Source organism: Elgaria multicarinata, chromosome 13, assembly GCF_023053635.1.
Source record: "Elgaria multicarinata webbii isolate HBS135686 ecotype San Diego chromosome 13, rElgMul1.1.pri, whole genome shotgun sequence".
NCBI lineage: Eukaryota > Metazoa > Chordata > Lepidosauria > Squamata > Anguidae > Elgaria > Elgaria multicarinata.
In genome coordinates, this window is record NC_086183.1 from 25900015 (window position 1) to 25921955 (window position 21941).

Below are 21941 nucleotides of genomic sequence, written 5' to 3' on the forward strand. Positions count from 1 at the left end.
ACAATTCCCTGTTTTAAAGGTTGCTTTTAGTGTTTTACTAAGTTTTCATTTGATTGTGTGTGTGTATGTGTGAACTGCCTTGGCTAGCTTCACAAAGAAACGTCATAAGTGATAAAAATAATATAAATAAACATTGTTTGTGATCCGGAGAAAGGAGTTTCATCCCACTCGCCACTCCACCCCAGGGTTTCTATTCCTTGAACAGCCATATGACACAGGTACCATCCATCAATGTAGCTTTCCTGGCGTCTAGATGCAGCGCTCAGGAATGCTCATCCTGTTGAATTTATCTTGCCCTGCAGCTGCCCATAATGGGAGGGGCCCTAGTTCAGTGTGATAAAGCACACGCTGGACATGCAAAAATGTCCCACGTGGCAGCTCCAGGTAGGGTGAGGAAAGAATCTTTCCTGAAACCCTGGAGAGCTGCTGCCGGTCAGTGTTGACATGACTGGGTTAGATGGACCACGGGACAGCTTCCTGCGTTCCTGTACGTGGTGTGGAAGCTCTGTCAGGAAAACTAAACCAGGCTGCCACTCTCTCCGGAGCACAGCCTGGCTCTGCCATGCAATACGCTGAAGCAACCTGCTTCAGGTGACACCATGAAGTGTGTGTGTGTGTATATATCAGTCTTCCTCAACCTGGGGCGCTCCAGATGTGTTGGACTACAACTCCCAGAATGCCCCAGCCAGGCTGGGGCATTCTGGGAGATGCAGTCCAACACATCTGGAGCGCCCCAGGTTGAGGAAGACTGGTATAGATGAAGGCAGAAACTGGTGTTAGAATGGTGCAATTCGACTTCTAAAGAAGAGCCACGCTGGATCAGACCAAGGGTCTATCTAATCCAGCATTCTGCTCACATAGTTGCCTTTCGGAAACCCATAGAAAACCCACAAGTAGGCCGTGTGTGCAACAGCAGCCTCCCACCCATGTTCCCCAGCAACTGGCATTAAGAGGTATAGTAACTGGAGTAACTTGATACTGGAGATTAATATATTGTCATCCCAGTATCAGAGGCAGTAAGCCTATAAACACCAGTTGCTGGGGAACATGGGCGGGAGAGTGCTGTTGCACCCATGTCCTGCTTGTGGGTTCCTAGTCAACAGCTGGTTGGCCACTATGTGAACAGAGGGCTGGACGAAATGGACCCTTGGTCTGATCCAGCAGGGCTCTTCTGATGTCCTTATAACTAGTAGCCACTGATAGCCTTATCCTTCATGAATTTGTATAACCCCCTGCCAACGCTGTCCAGGCTGGTGGCCATCCAGACATCTTGTACTCGCAAATTCCATGCACTCTATGAAACGGTAATTCCTTTGGCCTGTCCCAGATCTCCCACAATTCAAACCGACTTTATTGGATGCCGGCAGTTTTCAGGATTATGAGAGAGGGAGAAGCAGCTCTCGCTCAGTCCACTTTCTCTTCGTGATGCATGATTTTAAAGGCCTTTGTCATGTTTCCCCGTATTCAACTTGTCTTTCTTCTTTTTCTAAAGCCCCAAACGTTGTAACCTCGCCTCATAGGAAAGTTGTTCCTGCCCCTTCATAGTTTTGGTTGCCCCTTTCTGCGGCATTTAAAAGACGTTTAGAAGTATTAGCCCTAGTGTCAGGGGCTGAGTGGGGGTTGGCTGGGGGTCCTTCAGGCTTTGGTTCAAAGAGCTGCAGCCAGATTGTTGACCGGGGCTGGTTACAGGGAGCACACAACTCCCCTGTTAAAACAGCTCCACTGGCTTCCGGTCTGTTTCCGGGCACAATTCAAAGTGCTGGTTAAGACCTATAAAGCTCTATATGGTTCGGGTCCAGGTTATTTGAAAGAACGTATTCTCCCTTATGAGCCTGCCCGTGCTTTGAGATCTTCTGGAGAGGCCCTTCTTTCAGTCCCACCTTCTTCACAGGCACGCTTGGTGGGAACATGGGAGAGGGCCTCCTCGGTGGCTGCTCCGGTGCTCTGGAACTCTCTTCTCGGGGAAGCTAGGCTGGCTCCCTCCTTGATGGGCTTTCGGAAGCAGGCTAAAACTTTTTTGTTCAAGCAGGCCTTCGGAGAATAATCCAGCCCTCCATCTATGTTAATGTCTTATAATTTTGTTGTGTATTTTTTAATTGTTTATGGTTTTGTTTCCCTCCCCCCCATGTATATTTTAAACTTTGTAAGGCTACCTTGAGGCCCAGCATTGGGCAAAAGGCGGGATACAAATAAATATAATAATAATAATAATAATAATAATAATAATTTGCTTCGGGTGGCAAAATTCTCCACAGAATTCTCCATGGCTCTTAATTCTCTTATACGGACTTCCTGACTGTTAGAGCAGTATGACAGTGGAACCAATGTCCTAGGGAGGTCGTGGGCTCTCCCACACTAGAGGCCTTCAAGAGGCAGCTGGGCAGCCATCTGTCAGGGATGCTTTGAGGTGGATTCCTGCATTGAGCAGGGGGTTGGACTCTATGGCCTTGTAGGCCCCTCCCAACTCTACTATTCTATGATTCTTTTCTATAGTCATTCCCTCTCATTGGATTCCCTCAGGGGATGTAACGGTATGTTTAAATACAAGTATAATGAAATATACTAAAGCATTAAGGGGGAAAAAGCTGAAACTACCTAAAACTGGCTTAACCATGACCAGTGGAAAGCACTGCAAGGCCCAAAAGAACATGTTGACCTTCCAAAGGATCTACAGGCTTTGGCTAATCTCCAGGCTTTAATTATCAGGTGCAAGGAGGAGAAGAACAAAAAGTCCATCTGCTATGTTGGGTTGCCAAGACAGGCAAAAATAATAATTCAACAGGTGCAGGGTTGTAGTCCCCCCCCCACAGCATGGAAAAGCAATGGAGAAAGCTTCACCTGATGAATTTCTAACAGTTGTGTGGCTGTTCAACACGCAAGAGCCCTGCAGGGGAAGGTGGGGGAGAGTGTTCCCTCTCTGCTGCTTGGGCTTCTTCCTCCCCGCTCTGTGTAATATCTCCTGAGGTGACAGTCAGGACTTTACTTTTTTAGGGTCCAGCTGGCTTCTACTATCAGAATCGTAGAACTATGTGGTCATCCATCGAAACCGATTTGCAGGAGATTCATGCTAGACAAAAGAAACTATTTGTTCATACAGTGCAGAGTTGGGTTATGGCTTTTATCAAATAATGGCTTTATAGAAGGACCCTTCCCCAACCCAGGTCCTTCCAGATGTTTTGGCCGACTGGGACTCAGACAGACAGACAACAGGCAACCTAGCAGCTGTGTAATGCAGATAGCTGGTAGCCATGGAGAGAAACCAAAATATCTGGAGAGACCAGGTTGGGGGAGTGGGGAATTTGTGGCTTTCCAGATGCTGCTGGACTACAACTACCATAATCCCTGACAATCGATCATGCTGCCTGGGGTTCATGGGAGTTGGAGTACAACATTATTTGGAAGGCTGCAAATTCTTCCCTGGGGTTCATGGGAGTTGGAGCTTGTCAATAGCATTATGCAGCCTCCAGGTTGCCTGTTGTGTCTCTGGATGAGTCCTAGCTCTATATTTCCAAAGAGCAAGCGTATGGAGAACAGTGACTCATACAGATCCTTGAGGAGAAGAGTCCCTCTGGAGCTGGGTCCTTTCTGACGCTTATACTGCAATCCTACACATGCATACTCAGAAGTAAGCCCCATGGGACTAACTCCCATCCCAGGTGTGTGTAGGATTACAGCCTTATATGATCAAAAGTACATTTTTTCATCAATTGGAAGGCTAGGAAACAGTTGCCTATTTTCTACATGTAGTGGATACACAGGGCTGTTGGGAAAGCACTCTGCAAGTTCTCAGAGGCATCCCAGACCAAAATACTTAGGCTGGGAAAAAGAACTGAAGCTTCATTTGAGCAACAGCACTTTTTAAAAACAATCCAACAACATCTGGAAACTGCTGTAGTATCATATGGGGATTCGAAACGTGTGAAATCATACTTACGCAGAGCGTGCCTCTGAGCTCACGCAGAGTGCTGCTCTCTCCCTTCCCGACCGAGCAAATGCAGCCCGCCCTTTAGCCATCCGCGTTGGGAGGGTGTCTAGGGCAGGATTGCACTTCGCCAAGAAGTTTGAGCCCCAGGACCTCTTATTCCGGGGTAGCGGGGTGGGGCGGGGCGGCGATCAGAGCTCCCACCCCCACCCCTATTGCTGCTGGTCCCCGATGCCCCCTCGCCTCCCGGCCTGGCTGGACCCCAGCCACCCAGCGCGGGCCCGTCGTTTCCTGCCGGCCGGCCTCCGACACTTGCTCCCTCGGCCCTCCCCGGGGAAGCCCCCGCCCCGCCCTGCCCTGCCCGGTGACGAAGCACACCGCGAGACCGGCCCGCCGGCGGGCCGCAGAGTTCCTCCGGCGCGCGCTCCGGGCGGGCTTCCCAGTGCGCCTCCGCTGCCCGAGGTGCCCGGGTCCGGATTCACGCGCTCCGGCTCGCCTTCTGCCGCGCGCGTGCTGCGCGCGCTCCTTCGGCCCCAAACTTTCTCTCCGCTTCTGCTGAGTTCACAGTGTCGCCGCCGCCGCCGCTCTCTTCGCCACTTGCTTATGTCCCATCCCTTGGGGACTTCCTGTAGCTGGCTGCCTACTGGTCTTCCTTATCAATCGCCCTTTCTCTGAGCTTCTCTCTCTCTCTCTCTCATTCCCCTTCCCGTCTTTCTCTTCTTTTCTTCCTCTTTCTTTCTTTCTTTTTCTCCTCCTCTCTCTCTCTGCCCATCCCCTCTTCTGTTCTTTCTCTCTCTCTCCCCCCCTTAACCCCCTTTCTTTCTTTCTTTCTTTCTTTCTTTCTTTCTTTCTTTCTTTCTTATCTGTCCGTCTTTCTTTTTGCTTTCTCTCTCTCTCTCTCTCTCTCTCTCTCTCTCCTTCCCCTCTTCCCTTCCTTCCTTTCTCCCCTGCTCCAAGGGGGTCCCACCAGGTGCCCCCCCCGTGCCCCTCTCGCCCTGGCTGCCTGCTGGCTGCTCAAGAGGCAGGGATGGGGGGCTGCCCAGGGGGTGTTCACCCCGTGCCTCCCAACCCCCGGGGCCAAGCGCTCGGGCCCCGCCCCCGGCGGCGCTCAAGAGATGCAACGCAAGGAGGACCCAGCTGAGACCATGGTGCTGCCCATCCCGGCCGAGCCGGGCGAGAACCTGCGACGCCTCCGGGGGAGGAAACTCTTGCTGGGCGAAGAGAGGAAGCTGGCCGGCTGGGCCCTGGGCACGGCCCTCCTGGGCATCTTCCTGATGGTTTTGCATACCGAGCTGGCTTGGTTCGGGCACTGCCAGGTAAGTCAGCCGCAGCACCCCCCATTCCCCCGCCCCCCCCCGGCCTGGCTTTCCCACCCGTCCCCTCTTCCTGACGCACTTGCTTCTCCTGCCTCCATCCTCTTGGCCCAAAACTAGAATCACCGAAGTCTCCTCCTGCGTTAAGACAGGTTTGTGCCCCAGGTCAGTTTCCATTTGGGGATGGTTAGGTTTAGCTTCACCTGAAGGTCAGCTGTGCCAACTGTGGGGTCAGGAAGAAACTTTCCTGAAAATCAGTGACCCGGGATGTGTAGAACAGGTGGACACATTTCTCATCATTTGCCGATCCTGCCTCCAGAGAAGCTGCTGCCTTTTTTATCTACTATTACATTTATTTATTATCATATTTATATCCCGCCTTTTTTCCTCCTTAAGGAACCTCTCCATTTTATCCTTACAACAACAACCCTATGAGGTAGGTTGGGCTGAGAGTCTGTGACTGGCCTAAAGCCACCCAGTGAGCTTCAGGGCCGAGTGGAGATAAGAACCCAGATCTCCTGACTCCCGGTCCAACACTCTAGCCGCTACGCCACACTGGCTCTCCGCGCGGCCGGTGCCAGACTATTTTTCGCCCTAGGCAAGGTGAGCTACTTGCAAACCCCCATTTTTTTTTTGCCAACTTCAATTCAAGAAGAGTTTCTGAACTATTATATTTTCCTTTCTTTATGTTTTTTTCTTAAAACGGCTAATTTGTATAAAACTTTGACCCTTAAAGGGCAGTACTGCGCCCCTCTGAGGTCTGCACCCTAGGCGGCCGCCTAGTTGGCCTAATGGTAGCGCCGGCCCTAGCTCTCTGGTGTGGTGTAGTGGCTAGAGGCCTTTGTGCCTGATGAAGAATTCTGCGAAGCTCAAAAGCTTGCATGTGCTTTCAACAACCCTAGGTCTGTCCAACTAATTGCATACGTTGCAACTAATTGCCCATCTAGAAGAACTGGAGGTGTAGTTGTTGGGGTGATGGTCTTGGAGGTGGAGAGATCTGGGTTCAAATCCTCACTCTGCTTATGAAGTCCATTGGGCGATTTTAGGGTTTTCGCCCTCTCTCAGCCTAAACTATCTCACAGGACTGTTGTGAGGGTAAAATAGGGCGGGGAAGAGATGAACCATGCCCTTAGCTCCTGTGAGGAAGGGCAGAATAACCAATGCTCCTGCTGTAAATGTCCCTCTATATTTGCATCAAACCCTCAAAATAGGCATGTTGGTTAAGATATGGAAGGAAGTGCAAGACAATTTACCATTTCCTAAACCAAAGTTACTACTCGACATTGCTAGAAGGGAAGGCGGCTTCTCATACCTTCTTTTCCGTTCCCCAGTGCAGTGTCACGTCGCAACAAAACAATCGCTTCAAAATAATAAGCAAGCCCGTCTTTTAATTCTGGCTTTGCCTCTTAAAATCTCTTTCCCCGCCCCTCCTCAATGAGTCCACTAAAAATGATCGCTGATGAACATACTGGTTAAATGGCCCCTTTGGAACTCATTGCCACAGAATGCACCTGGCTTTAGAAACTGATTTGATGAAAATGATGGACGATAGGCGTGTCGGTGGCTAGTCATCATTCTAGTCCAAAGACAGATCGTCGTTTTCAGAGAGAGGTTGTGTTTTGGGCTGCTAGGTTGATGGGTGTCAAGAACAGGGTGTGTCTATCCGCACTGCGAAACTCCTCGAACATTTCTGATTATCTATAGGTGTAAATGTTGCTGTTGAACTGGATGGTTCATTGATTTGACCAGGTGGTCTATTTCTTAAGGTCTTCTGAGATTGAACGCGGCTAGCAGACAAGATCCTCGTGTCTGAGGCAGCCCTACCGCTAGGCAAGACAAGCGAACCGCCTCGGGAGTAGATCTTGGGGGAGGGGGGGGCGCCGTTAAAGTTCTGTGGAGTGGATAGAAAGATGGATCTAACCCCACAGGATATGATCCGCAGGGATGTTCTTTTGCATAAGCTCCATTTAAATGAATGAGAACTGAGGACTGAAGTAGACACGATGCCGTGCTACCAAGGGAAGGGGAGGTAATATTTCCCCTCCGTGCCATTTTCCTGATTAAAATCACCCCTGCAACGCTGCTATTTTGTCCCACAGAGAGAAACATACACTTACCATACCTGTATGTTCCCAGCCACCCTCATGGGGCAAACAGTATCTGGAGAGGGGGAATTTCAGTCTAGGAAAAAGGTGACCCCTCACACCAGGATTGCTGTCTCAATTCAGATAGCTCTGTCCTTCTTGCTCTTAATACTTTTCAAACCTGTGGTGGAAGGTCTTGTTTGTGCACCTCCCAGGACACTTCTAGTTCGGCCCCAGAGCCTGTGCAGGAGAACTTCCTTGTGGATTGTCCCCCCACCCCACCCCGCATTTGGATTTTCTGCCTCAGGGACCCAAACGCCCATGACCAGCTAGGGTTATCTGATTATTAGTAAAACATGTTTGTGTACTTATATTTTCATACCATCGTTGCCTGACTTCTTCCGCTCATTGTGCATAGCTGAAGGTACTTCTCTGCCTGCTATGTACTAATTTACTCTTCGATAGTTTGCTCCACATTGGCTTTCAGAGTAGGGTGTTATTAAACTGGCAGTAACTGCTACCTTTCTCCCTCTCTCCCCCCCCCCCCCACAAAATACAACCTTTAATTGAATGATTAAACCCAGTGGCTCTAGATGTAATTCTCAGAATAGCTGCAACACGAAAATTCTTTAACATTTACCATCTCTGCGGAGAGAGAAAAAGGGAGTGGGTGGAAAGCGTGTAGTCTTTTCACAAAAATTGCCACCCACAAATTCAAGATATTATGATTATCTTGTATTTGTAGATTGTAATTTTTGTAAACTGCCCCAAAAGCTTTTAACTACTGGGTGGTATAGAACTGAACTGAAATGAAATAGTATTTATCACTTGCGTGGATAAGGAACACAACGGGAGCGAGGGAAGAAGAGCAATGAAATGGAATTGGGTGCCGTGCATGTCCATTTATGTGTTGGCATGTTGATGTGTGCACACACAAGAGCCCACAGGTTGGATCCAGAATTAAGCCAGATCAACCACACTGATGGAAATTGACTTCTCTGGCTTCTCTTTCCCACGGCAGCAACTCCAGCCCACCGAAAAGGCTACACGGAGTCAGGAGATCCTGCTGGCTGAGGTGTGGGGTGGCCTAGGGAGAGGGAGGATCCTTGGGACGGGGGAACTTCCCCTGAGTGGAGCCCTTCCTCTTGCAGAAGGCGGAAGGTAGATCCTAGATCCAACAGCGCATGTGTGTGTACTAACACCATTCTCAAAAGGCATACCCCACAACTTCGCACAAGACAAAGCAGGGATAATGTAGTACAAAATTGGGGCAGGTGGAGAGTTCGTGGGGCAGCATAATGTGGAGAAGAGATCACCACCACCTCTGGTTCTTTGGTGTGTGTGTGGATATGGGTGTGGGGTTTGTAAACTGTCCCCATAACATTCCGCTGTCTGAGTCATCGTGGATTTGATTCCTCCAAACGATTCCTTGCCCTGCAGGCAACTCTGAGTGATACCTTCTTTGTCCTGGATAGCAAAGGGCTTGGAGCTGCTGTATGCACGCATTTCCCCCCACAAGCGAGGCTTACCTTGGTGTTTGCATTCCCCCACCTTTTAATCCGAATGAAAATGACAACAACAACCCTACATTGACTAGGGCAGGTCTGCACAATTTGTGATTCAATAAAGGCAAAGGTAGCCCACTGCACATGGATAGCGGCCCTCCCTCCCACCCGCTCCCTCCCCCCAAACCTGGATTTGCTGCATTTGTGGGACTGCAGAAACCAGAAGACTGAGCAGGCTACACTGAGTGGCTTTGGGGATGGGGGTTGAATTTGGCTTGATGAAGGAGTTAGAAGCTTTTAGAGGCCTGCCCGGCAATGTACTTTTGATCTTTAACTGGCTCTGTTCCATCTTGTGCGCTGCATCAGCCAAGTTTGCAAGGGCTCAATTAGGCCTTTGCCTAATCCACACCAAGCAGGATATAGCACTATGAAAGCAGTGTGACAGAGGGATGGAAAACGCAGGAGACAGCGGTATGAAAGCGGTATGTGGTATGTGTTAATGGGCCCCAACAGTTGTCAGTGCACTTCAATACTGCTGTAAAGTATTAGTGCGGATCCTGCCTCTTATATACCACTTTCATACCACTTTCATGGTGCTATATTCTGCTTGGTGTAGATCTGGCCAAAGTCCATGAAAGTTCATCTTCAGGGTGCCGCAAATCTCTTTGATAGATTCCAGACAAAATCACATCCTCGGGGTGCAACTCGATGTGACGGGTACAATCCATAATAAAGATCTTCCACGTTAAAAAAGAAGAAAAAGAAAAAAGCAGCTGCAAGGGGTAGGGAATCAGATTGTTGGACCATGTTGCAAGGGAAGGGAGCAGTTAACCCTTCTGGCTGCACCGTTTTCCTGGTTAACATTGCCCCTTCTAGCTGTTCTTTGTCCAGCATGAGAAAATGTACAGGTTACCCATAGAATACTTAGACATTTTCCTTGTGTGGCAAGCAAAAGCAGCTGTGTGTGTATTTTATCTGGAAAAATGGCATGGTGCTCAAGGCATTGTGGGGAATTAAAATGGTGGCTCAACGATCCAGTTGCCTGGTGGTCTCATTGGAGCACCAGGGAGGGGGGTGCAAGGGATCCGTGGTAGGCACAACTGTGGCCATTCGCAAAACAATCGTTGAGTGATAACAGAAGCACACTACAATTGGTAATGTAATTAACACGTGTAGTGGCATTAAAAATCCTTTATCCCAATTCAAGCCACTGATGATAGAATCAAACCTTTTCATGTATTCTAATTCAGCAGTTTTGCATTACATTCAGTATTATTTATCCCCCATATTACAGATGGGGTGGGGGTGGGGCTGAGAGAGCAGCTTGCCAAAACCACCTAGCAAGAGGTCATGTCAGAGACATGATTTCCTGATTAGGGATTTCCTGATTTGCAGCTCAGTTGCTTTGCCAGGATCTGTAGCTCAATGTGACAGAGTGCATGCTTTGCACGCAGAAGATCCTAGGTTCGCTCCCTGACATCTCCAGGTAGGGCAGGAAAAAATCCTCCCTGAAACCCTGGAGAGCCGTTGCTGCCAGTCAGTGTGGACAATATTGAGCTAGATAAACCAAGGGTCTGACTCAGTATCAGGCAGCTTCCTACATACCCCAGCTCAGTACCCTATTCTCTTTAGCTGTCATAGCTTAGGGGCGCTGATAGACCTGCCCTCTGTGAATTTATCTGTAAGGATATGTGTTAGGACAGTGGTTCTCAACCTTCCTAATGCCGCGACCCTTTAATACAGTTCCTCATGTTGTGGTGACCCCCAACCATAAAATTATTTTCGTTGCTACTTCATCACTGTAATTTTGCTACTGTTATGAATCGTAATGTAAATATCTGATATGCAGGATGTATTTTCATTGTTACAAATTGAACATAATTAAAGCATAGTGATTAATCACAAAAACAATTTTACCTCCAATACTGCTGCTTTTAACAAAGTAGCCGCTTTTAACAGAGTAGCTGCTTGTACGGGGTGTATGTGATAGGGTTGGTGCGATGATGTCATCACGCCGGGCACTCGTATGTGGGCGTATCTGCATGTGGGCGGACCCTCCTGGAGACGGATAGAGGAGCGGTGTCTCGGTTCCGAAGACCATCGGAAATACGTGTTTTCCGATGGTCTTAGGCGACCCCTGTGAAAGGGTCGTTCGACCCCCAAAGGGGTCGCGACCCACAGGTTGAGAACCGCTGTGTTAGGAGTTCAGGGCCTAAGAAAAGTTGTGCTAGGATCTGGCCATTGTCTCATTTCCAACAGTGGTCCGTTTGATGCTTTCAGGAAGCCCCAAGTACGGCATGAAGGCAGCAGGCCTCCCCGCCACGCCACGCCACGCCACGCCATATTGCTGCCCCCTGCAGTTGATGTTCTGAGACTGCTATTGCCCCTGCAATTGGTATTCGAGCCTTTAAACATAGAGGTTCCATTTAGCTATCACAACAAGTGGTCTTCAGATATATCCTAGCACTGCAGACTTTTAAGAGATTAGGTGTTACCTTTGGCAGCTGGTTTTGTGGAAAAAGACGGTCGTAAATTTTCATACCTACGATTGTCTCCTTTCCTTCTAAGGTGGAGGGGTATTTCCCTTCCCTTTCTCTTTTCCCCTTCCCTTACTGGGTTGTTCTGCTTATCCAGCCTTGCTGATTTCTCCTCCCACGAGAATGTATCCCGTACCTTATCCCACAGAAGCAGTGGCAGCAAGTCCCTGCTCTGACTTGCCTCCTCCCTCCCTCCCTGGAGATTTATCACAACTGACTCCTGCTACAGTTGGACACCTGCAGGGTGAAAGACATCAGGGACATCAAGATCATAAAAAGCAAGAAGGGGATGCCCTTACCTGCGGGTGGGGTGGAGGGCTGAATGGACAAGTCCCAGCGTAAGACATGCTGAGGGAAACACGTTTCCTGATGTCGGGGCTTGAGCCTGCCATGGAATCTTTGCCCCCATGTGGTGTGTGTGCCGTGCATATAATGAAGTTTAGGTGATGCGTTTGATGAGGGGAAGTCAGCAGCTGCACTGATTGTCAACGTGCCGTAACTGAGCCTTCCACATCAGCAGTTAGAATGTCCGTAAACATTCTGTGGCATCACAGAAAACTCAGGCAATGGCAAGGGTCACAGGAGATGGGCAACTGGTATTTTGTCTATTACATTTATAACCTGCTTAAAGGGAATATTGATTTAGCCTATTACATTTATAACCTGCTTAAAGGGAATATCCTGTAGAGCAGTCATTTTCAAAGTGTGAGGCGAGGCGGATCTTCCAAAGGATTCCAGCTTCGTCCCCAATCCTCTTCCGGAATGGACTGGGAATTTGGGTGCCAATTCTTCGTTTCTGTTGATTGCCAGTGCTAAGTAGGGTCCTCACCATTTTATGATGGTGGTAGTGCATGTATTTTAAGAGCTACATGACAAGCGGGAATTCAATAGGTAGAGCATTTCCTGGAGATGCAGCACTTGGGCGAAGTTTCACCTGCTGAATTTCTGCCTGTTGTGCAACTGTTAAGGGCACAGTAACCCTGATGGGGAAAACTGTAGGAATACTTGTGAGAAGGACCAATTCCAAAGTTCTTTTTTCTCAGGGGGAAGGAAATATTAATTTGTTCTGCTTACCCATAAGCTGAGGAAAAGGAGTGAATTTTGCCATATGAACTGATGTGGATGCAATAAAAATAGCAGGGCTCCCGTACTTTTCGGGGATAGGACTACATCTAATGAGGAAATGATGCAGTACTGAACTCCTCATAAAGCATTTGTGTGTGTGTGTGTGTATGTGTGTGTGGAAAGTATGCAAAGGAGATTTGGCAGGCGAAGGGGCTCTTAACCCTTATGCTGCATGCTGATTCTCCCTGCAAATCCCTTCCACCCCCATCATTTAAAATCTCCCCTCCAGTAGCTGTGCTCTAAAATGGAAAATAAGTGCAGCTGTGGGTATTTGGGGGGGGGGGGGGTCTGGTGTATTTATTTATTTATTTATTTATTGCATTTTTATACCGTCCAATAGCTGAAGCTATTGTAGGGATGTGTGTTAGACAGCTCTTCCTTCCACACACCAAGCCTCTCCTAAAAATACTCTTTCTTTCCTTGCATTCTTGTTACCCGGGCAAATGTGGCCTTGGGAACACACATTTGTCAGGTGGGGGAACACGTTAGACCTTCCCCTAGGAGGAGGGGAATTTTAGCCGGTGCAACTTCTCCCATCTTAATGCTGCAAGAGTGAGAAAAGCTTCCCTTGTTTGCTGCAATTCTTGAATTGTCGCCCTTTCTCTTTATTGCCGTCTCATTGGCGTAGGCTGCTTGTACCACAATTTCCTATACTTGGACTCTGAGGACAGCTCCAGCATGAGACCGGTAACTGTAAACTTGTAAAGAGAATGTGCCTGTTCCTTTTTTCTTTCCTCTGAATGCTCTCAGGATTTCCCCCCTCACGAAAGAGCTCAGTCTCATGATACTGTATAAGCAGGATAAGTCATACAAATATTTCCCCCTGCATTCAGGAATGCTAACTAGGGTTGCCAGGCTGCCAAAAGAAAGGGGTGGGGGGGGGAACCCTCCTGAGATTACTCTTAGGCCCTTCTGATGTAAGCGTTAGGAGATGAAACTTTACAACAGATGTGGGCAAAAAGTAGGTTGGGATCTACTGATGGGTCTCTGAGTGATCTGCAGGGTTTCTGACTCCCAATTGCTTAATCATAACAAAATGACTTTCCCCGCCTAAATTAGGCGTCCAAAACAATGAAAGATTGGGCAGAATTTAAACACTTTAGATTAGAAAGCAAAAAGAGGGAACGAACTCAGGTGCTGAATAGGGCAAAAAAAAAAAAAGGTTTTAATGTAGCTATATGCATGTTAGAGTCAAAGATTTCTTCCTTGGGAGCTAGAAATCTATAGAGAAATAGACGTTAAAATTATTACATTAAAATGTAAAATGAACCCCTCCTCTCTCTCTCTTTGTGTGTGTATGTCCTTCTCGAGGATATACAAAGTGAAAATCCCAAACAACTGAAGCCAATTGTTATAAATTTTCAGCCTGCAAAGTCTTTATAATCACGTAGTTAATTCAGACAAAATCAATAATACAGGACCAAAAACATGGGGTAACAAGCACTGGACTTTTGTGCGGATGGCCTGTGAGCTCAGCTCAGTTCTGGAACCAAAAAAACAAATCCCTAGGCTTGGAATATGCTCAGAGGCAGCAGGGCAACCCTAGGTGTGTTTATTCAAAAGTAAATCCCACTGAGTTTAACAGGACTTACTACACTGCTAAGTGTATTTATGACTGTAGCCTTGGTCGTCTATTTAGTCATCAACTGAGTCTGCCATGACTCACTCCCAAATTGGCCGAGCACCATGTCTGGGGTTTAGCTTGGGCTGGGCATCATCCTACGTGCTTAAAGTATCCCATTTCTGCACCCAGGGCTAGATCTACACCAAGCAGGATATAACCCTTTGGAAGCAGTTTGAAAATGGTATATGGAATGTGTGTCATGGGCCCCAACAGTTGTCAGTGCATTTCAAAACTGTTATGAATATTTTATTTATTTATTTATTTATTTATTAGATTTATAGCCTGCCTTTTTTCCTCTAAGGAACCCAAGGTGGTGTACATGATCTTCCTCCTCCTCGCCATGTTATCCTCACAACAACAACCCTGTGAGGTAGGTTGGGCTGAGAGCCTGTGACTGGCCCAAAGTCACCCAGTGGGTTTTCATGGCTGAGTGAGAACTAGAACCTGGATCTCCCGACTCCAAGTCCAGCACCATAGCCACTACACCACACTATAAAGCAGTAGTGTAGATCAGGGGTCCCCAACCCCTGGGCCATGGACCGGTACCGGTCCGTGGCCTGTTAGGAACTGGGCCGTGCAGGTGAGCTGCTCTACCCCCACCCGCCCCAGCGTACCTGGGCGTGGGGCGACATCTCGCCTGCCCAGCCGAAGCGAAGCCAGGACACTGGGGTGGGGTGGGGCAGCTTCGGAATGGCGCGCCCGGCCGGAAGCTGCTCTGGGAGAGTGACTTCCGGGTGCGCCGTTCCGAAGCCGCCCGCCCCAGCGTCCTGGCTTTGCTTCGGCTGGGCACCCACCAGGACACTGGAGTGGGGGCGGGGCAGGGGGGCATCCCCAAACCATCCCCTCAACCACTCCCCCCGGTCCATGGAAAAATTGTCTTCCACGAAACCGGTCCCTGGTGCCAAAAAGGTTGGGGACCGCTGGTGTAAATCGTGCCATCACAATACAGTTTGGGCACTCATTGTGACCCATCCAGTCAAACACATCCCAGTAACCATGTATGGATGGTGGTCCCCCTGGGGACTTCGTTAGAGTGGCCAGTTATGCCAAAAAAAGAGAGAGAGGAAATGCAACACTACAAAAAGAGGACAGTGATTTGCACATGCTAACTGATAGATATAGATGCAAATGTAGAAATAATTGCTATAATTTAAATAGAAATACAGTCCATCTCATCGTAGTATGGAAGACTGTGACCTGAATAATTACCTGTTTGATCTGCTGCCCAGGTGCTAACTGTGGATTGGCAAAAGCTCTTCTGAAAGCTTCATCCCACGTACCTGCTTCCCTCGGATTATCCCCGTAGTGCTAAGCTTTCGCGGTTGTTGTTTTTGCTACCAGGCGACAGCGAGCCTTTGCATACCAGGAAGTGAGTTTAAGGGGGGAAATGTAAAAAATCATAAAAAATCAATGGATGACCCAATTCAATTCAAATTTGGTATGCTTAAAGCTCTCCCTAATATTGATAACTGTGCCAATTTTGGTGTCTTTATCTTTAAAGCTTACACAGATGTAAGCATTTCTTTAAAATCCTGCTCCTGCGTCCCAGCGGCGGCTCGGAAGATACGCTCAAAATGTAGGGGCTAAATACGGCAAATCTTTTTGCTTTATTGCACAATTAAGGCAGGATGCATGGGAGTACTTCACAATCAAAGCAGATTATAAGGTGGAAAACTTCTGAGTCCTTTGCATGCGATTCGCAGTGATTGCACAGTATAACGCTGGTGTGATAAAGCTCTGATTCTTTATAGATTTTTTTTAATCTCCTGCTTTTGCTACCTTTTGACTTGGCATAGGGGGTGTCAGGCTTTGGTGGTGGTGGGAATATAAGCCTCTCCACCCTGCCATACTCTGACAACAGCTCACCCCTCCACTTGAACTCCTGCATTTAATTGAAGAAAAGACACTTTTTCACATACAAATCAAACTGAATCATAAACGAGACATTTTCAAATAAAGGTACCCTAAGCTTGCTTGCTTGAAAATTAACTCCATCAAAATTAGTAGGACTTTGAGGAATCTTATGCGTGTGGGATAAAGCATGCTCCATCCCCCAGGAATATATATTGCTGCTTTGGCTCCCCCCCCCCCTCCCTCCACTGTTTCCACCACTGTGCCTGCAACGTGGGGCTGCCCTTGAAGATGACTCGGAAGTTGCAGCTAGTGCAAAATGCAGCAGCTAGACTGCTGGCAGGTACATCTTACAGAGACCACATAACACCGTTATGACCATTCATATGATCACCCTAGATGAAGCTGTACAAGAATTTTTAAAAGAAAAAGGAAGGAGCCCCTAAGCCACGGTGATTGGACCGCTGCAGCTGCATGACAGTGCCGGACCTGTGGCTCGAGTGTGAACCAAGTACTTGCCAGTTCAAACCTCATGTCCTCCTCAAGCTCAGAGTGTGGTTTTAGTTCTTAGTAGAGTTCAGTTTTATTTCTATACGAGTGTAAAGCCACGGGTGCTAGTAGTTTGAGGATGCTTGGATGAAAGTATGCCTGGCCATTTTCCTTGCGACTGGAACAACTTGCAGGGGGCATTCCCATCTGGCCCTCCCTCCCCCAAATTTCTAATTAGATCCTGCATGCTGGGAGTTGTAGGATTTCACCTTTAGGTAAGGGTGCAACATAGGCTACTGACTGGAGGAATGTTTCTCGACACCTGCCAGCAAATAAATAAATGAAAGAATACATAAATAGAACTGTTGACGATCTGACCAGTTCTCCTTATCCAACTGAAAGTTTTGTCCCTGACAAAGATGTAAATGGGGCATTTTAAAAGATAATGCACATTGTACAAGCTCCTCACTATCTCATTAGGGTTTTAAGCACGCGCACGTTTTCTTGGCTTTCCCGGCCCCTCTCCCATCAGTGATTGCAGGATAATAGTACTGACTTCTAGGAATGACAGGTTATTGTTTCAAAAATTCTGGCATCTGCTTGGAATTTGTCCTGGGTTGTTGTGGTGCCTGGTGGACCTTTGTGGGCGGCGAGCAAATGACAAAAGTGTTCTGTTTGCTCCTGTGGCTGGTGCCGGCAGATATGGTGGGCCGAGCCCAGTGCTTGTGTTTGACTGTCGGATAAAGGAGTTGTGCAGGGACGTGGTGCACCAGCGATCCCCACAGGATAGGAACATGTGAAGCTTCCTGATGCCAAATCAGGAGTGACCTGGTGGACATTGTTTACTTGGACTTCCAAAAGGCTTTTGGCAAAGTCCCTCACCAAAGACTCCTGAGCAAACTTAGCAGTCATGGGATAAGAGGAGAAATCCTCTTACGGATCAGTAACTGGTTAAAGAACAGAAAGCAGAGAGGAGGAATAAATGGTCAATTCTCACGATGGAGGGAAGTAAATCGTGGGGTCCTACAGGGATCGGTATTGGGACCAGTTCTTTTCAACTTGTTCATAAATGACCTGGAATTAGGAATGAGCAGTGAAATAGCCCAGAAGTTGAGTTTGGCTAAGAGAGCCATGAGTTGCCCAGACCTGTTTTTAAAGTGCCAGCATTTCTTTTTACCCAATATTTAAGTGTAGGATAACAAAGAAGGAGCCCAAACATTTAAATGCCTGACCTAGCTTGAACAGGATTTTATTTTCAGTCTGTGCCAGGAGCTGCCGAGCACAACGGGGAGGTCACCTTTCGCTCACAGAAAGCGGATAATGGAGATACGACTTTTTTTTAATGTTAAAGAAAGGCGCTCCCGAAACGAAGTCCCCGGCCTTGCACAGACCTTGCTTCCCTCCTCATCTCCCTGAACCTGCTCCTCCGGTGTGTTCCCAAGGCAGGGGAGAGTGAAGGCGGAGAGAATCCAGAACGGATCCAAGGTCTGTTTGCAGACGGAGGTCCAGGAAGAACTCCTCCTCTGCTTCAAGATCTCCCCGTGCCCTTTGCGGAGATGGAGCTGCAGTGACGCGGAAGGCAAGGGCAAAGGCAGAGAGGCGGCAATCAGGAGCAAGGAAAAATAACCGGAGAAAGTGTAACGCTTTACTCGGAGGAGGAGGGGGCAAAGAGATGCATGGCAGAACTCCCGGGGTTTCGTGCCAAGCTCCGAGAACTTGTGCAATCAGTGGGCTCTAAAACAAAAGGCGGCTTTCTGCCCCAAAGCATCCGCATACAAGGAAGTGTACGCAAGATGCTTCCTCAGTCCTCTCCGGGGCTGTGCAAGATTTTCACACCAAAACCGGAGGAGGAGGTGGAGGAGAAGCTGCAAGAATCCAATGCAAAGAGAGCTCTCGGCAGCGTTAGCGTGCAGCTTCCATCCTTGTTTTGCCTGTCTTGTGTACACTGTAAAAGTCCTCTGGGGCAGGGTTGCCCCCTTTTGCATTCGGTACACAGCATCTGGCACACGGCTCAAGTTGTGAGGGTGAATTCGTACTGGCAGCTTGTTGCCTGTTTATCGCAAGAATTTCTTGCAAGCTTACTGCGGTGAAATTCATGCCCAGCTCTGAATTTCACTGAAACCTAATAAGAATGTTTATTTATTATTATTGCATTTATATCCCGCCTTTTTTCCTCCAAGGAACCCAAGGCGCCGTACATAATCCTCCTCCTCTCCATGTTATCCTCACAACAACAACCCTGTGAGGTAGGTTGGGCTGAGAGTCTGTGACTGGCCCAAAGTCACCCAGTGGGTTTCCATGGCTGAGTGGGGACTAGAACCTGGATCTCCCGACTCCCAGTCCAACACTTTAGCCACTTCGCCACATTGCTAACTTTGCATGGAATCCTAACAACAGCCTTGCAATGAGAGTCTATACTTTAGATACTATAAGGTCGCGGAATGACCAGGAAAAAAAGGGAAAGGAAAAGATCCCCCATACAAAAAAGCGAAAAAACAAAACCCTAGCCCAGATGGGGTTTTGGCCTCTGGGCCAATTGCCAGACGTGTAGAAGTCAGGATGTTGAATGTTGCCAAATATATGTGATTTTTTTTAAAAAAAAAATGCAGTAAAGCTGGAATGTTCAGTGTGAATGCCAGCGGTATTGTTTCCACCTCATTCTTCATAATGTGTAGATGGTTCTGCATTTACCCAATTCTGCAGGACTAAGGCAGGTGCAAATTCCTTGTACGTAGATGTAAATCATGTCGCCGTTAACAGTGGTTGTGGTTTATCTTAGCAGTTCAAGGGACTATCTTGTAAAGTTGACCTTGCTTATCAGTTTCTCTAGGTGCTGTTGGCTTTTAGGACCTCAGCAAAGCAGCAAAACATTTTTATAGCACTTCAGTGGAAATCGACCGGAACCGAATCAAAGCAGGAGGCCGTAGATAAAATCTGAGAAGGGACTGTAAAGTGAATTGGCCTTAATGTTGACAGTCTGCCGTGCAGAAGGTGTGTAATTGGCCGGTCTTGAGGGCTTGTTTTTCCCTAGCACCGTAAGGTGACAGTAGAAAAAAGAAACCCTGGGGGAGTAGGCAAAGAAGGGGCAAATTCACAAGAATCTAGGGTAACAGTGTTTTGCAGGGCAGAGAGTGGGGGGCAAAGGTAGGGTGACCCTATGGAAAGGAGGACAAAGCTCCTATATCTTTAACAGTTGCATAGCAAAGGGAATTTCAGCAGGTGCCATTTGTATTCATGCAGCACCATGTGAAATTCCCTCTTCATCACAACAGTTAAAGCTGCAGGAGCCCTGCCCTCTCTTATATCTGCTCACTCTAGGCAGGGCTCCTGCAGCTTTAAATGTTGTGATGGAGAGGGAAGTTCACCAGGTGCTGCATACGTATAAATGACACCTGCTGAAATTCCCTTTGCTATACAACAGTTAAAGACACCGGAGCCCTGTTCTCCTTTCCATAAGGTCACCCTAAACAAAGAGAAGCAAGTAATTTTGGAGAAGGCAACTGCCTCCTCATCTCTCTCTCCCCCCCCCCCCCCCAGTAGCATGCACTGCCTTGCATTGTTAAGCGTGCTACCTTGCAGGGTGCTGGTTAATCAGCTAAATTGTGTCCGCTGTAATGCAAGACCACAGATGCAATGTTAATAGGGTGACCCTATGGAAAGGAGGACAGGGCTCCTGTATCTTTAACCATTGAATAGAAAAGGGAATTTCAGCAGGTGTCATTTGTGTGCATGCAGCACTTGGTGAAATCCCCTCTTCATTACAATTTAAAGCTGCAGGAGCCCTGCCCTCATTTGTATCTCGTCACTCTAGGATAGCTCCTGCGGCTTTAACTGTTGTTTAACTGTCCTTTTCATATGGTCACCCTAAATGTTAACTGCCAGGGTTCTTTGCGACACCATGGTCACAATGAGAGAACCGCAAAGATATAGCTAGAATCAGCTAAACTTTGTCACCCCATGGCAGAGGAAACACCATTCAGCAGAAGTGAAACCTACATGGGTAATTCCTAAAAAATGGTGGTCCCCAGCCTTGGTAACTGCACAAAAGCTGGAAAACCAGCAAGCCATCAGTGGTCAAGGGCACCCGGGGGGGAGGGCAGATTGGGACCCTACGCAGGCTGGATTTAGACCCTGGTCCAGAGGTTCTGCACCCCTGTCTGAGATGAAAAATAGGGGCCCTTGTGCATTTATGACATCCATATTCTCACACCAAAGACCAGCTCCTGTGCCCCTCCATCTCCTGCCCACGCGATTGCTGACGCCTCTTCCTGTCGTTTGTACATTGTTTGAATTTATTTGCCATAGCCTGTCCTGCGCTAGGTACTGGTGAAGGGTGTGTTAGTTAATTAAACATAACCGTTTCCTAAGAAAGTTTAACGGGATGTCTGAACTGCTTGTAACTGTGACAACTCAAACACATTGAGAGACATTTATGATCGGGCACACAGAGGGCAGGAGATGGGAAGGAAGTCGTGTGCTGGCATTTTGTGTCCGTGCGTGTGCATTTTACATTTATGTGCACTAGAGTAAAGTTACGTCTCTCTCCTCCATCCCACCCATACGTATTAACAGAGGTTTAGTGTCCAGATCATGAGAAGTAATCTTTCCACTCCATTCTCTGCTGGTATATTGTATCCATCCGGAATGTTGTATCCAGTTGCGCGTACCACAATTTAAGAAGGACTTTGATAAACTGGAATGTGTCCAGAGGATGTGACCAGGATGGTGAGGGGTCTGGAAACCAAGTCCTATGAGGGATGGTTCAAAGAGCTGGGTATGTTTAGCCTGGAGAAGTGAACCACTTGGGGAGACGACAGGGAAGCAGGTTTTGGCTGGACATTAAGAGAAGTGTCCTAAGGGTACGGGCTGTTTGACAGTAGAACAATTTGACTTGGAAGGTGGTGGGCTCTCCTTTGCTGGAGATATTTAAGCAGATGCTGGACGGCTGGCTGTTAGGGATGCTTTGGTTACAAGCAGGGGCAGCTCATTGCTTTGTGCAGGTCAAGCAGCCCTTATCTTGATTTGGTCCACTGTGCTTAAAATAAAATTAAGAAGTCAGAGTAAGAGAGTGTAACGCTCTGTGTGTGTGTGTGTGTGTGATTTCTCACATGAAACCTGGATTGATACAATTCAAGCAAAACTTTAAAATAGTATGTGTGTGTGAGATCTCTCTCTCTCTCTCTCTCTCTCACACACACACACACACACTGCATTGTACTAATGATCTTCAAGTTACTTGTCTTTGCTTCTCTTCTCTGTGCAATGGGAGCTGTTGCTGGAGTAGAAAAATGTGAGTCCAATGTGGGGTTCCCCCTGACCCCTTCCCTCTTCTGTACCATGAGCTGCTGCTGTGGTTCTGCCTTCCATTAGGTGTCCTGCTCTTTGCCTGCTGCCCTACCAGTCTCAGTGGGCACCAGCTGCTACCAGCTGCAAGATTCCTGCATGGGCCAGGGTCTTGGACTAAATGACCTCCAGGATCCTGAGCGTGTAC

At 48.0% G+C, this 21941-nt stretch overlaps 1 protein-coding gene across 1 annotated transcript in view; it reads left to right on the forward strand.

Moving 5' to 3' along the window:
* Positions 1–4901: 4901 nt before the first annotated feature.
* KCNN4 (potassium calcium-activated channel subfamily N member 4) overlaps positions 4902–21941 on the forward strand; it is a 44232-nt gene continuing 27192 nt past the window's right edge. Inside the window, exon 1 of the mRNA XM_063140446.1 lies at positions 4902–5238. Within this exon, the coding sequence (XP_062996516.1) occupies positions 5038–5238 (201 nt within the window). The 5' untranslated portion in view covers positions 4902–5037. The remainder of the gene's footprint in view (positions 5239–21941) is intronic.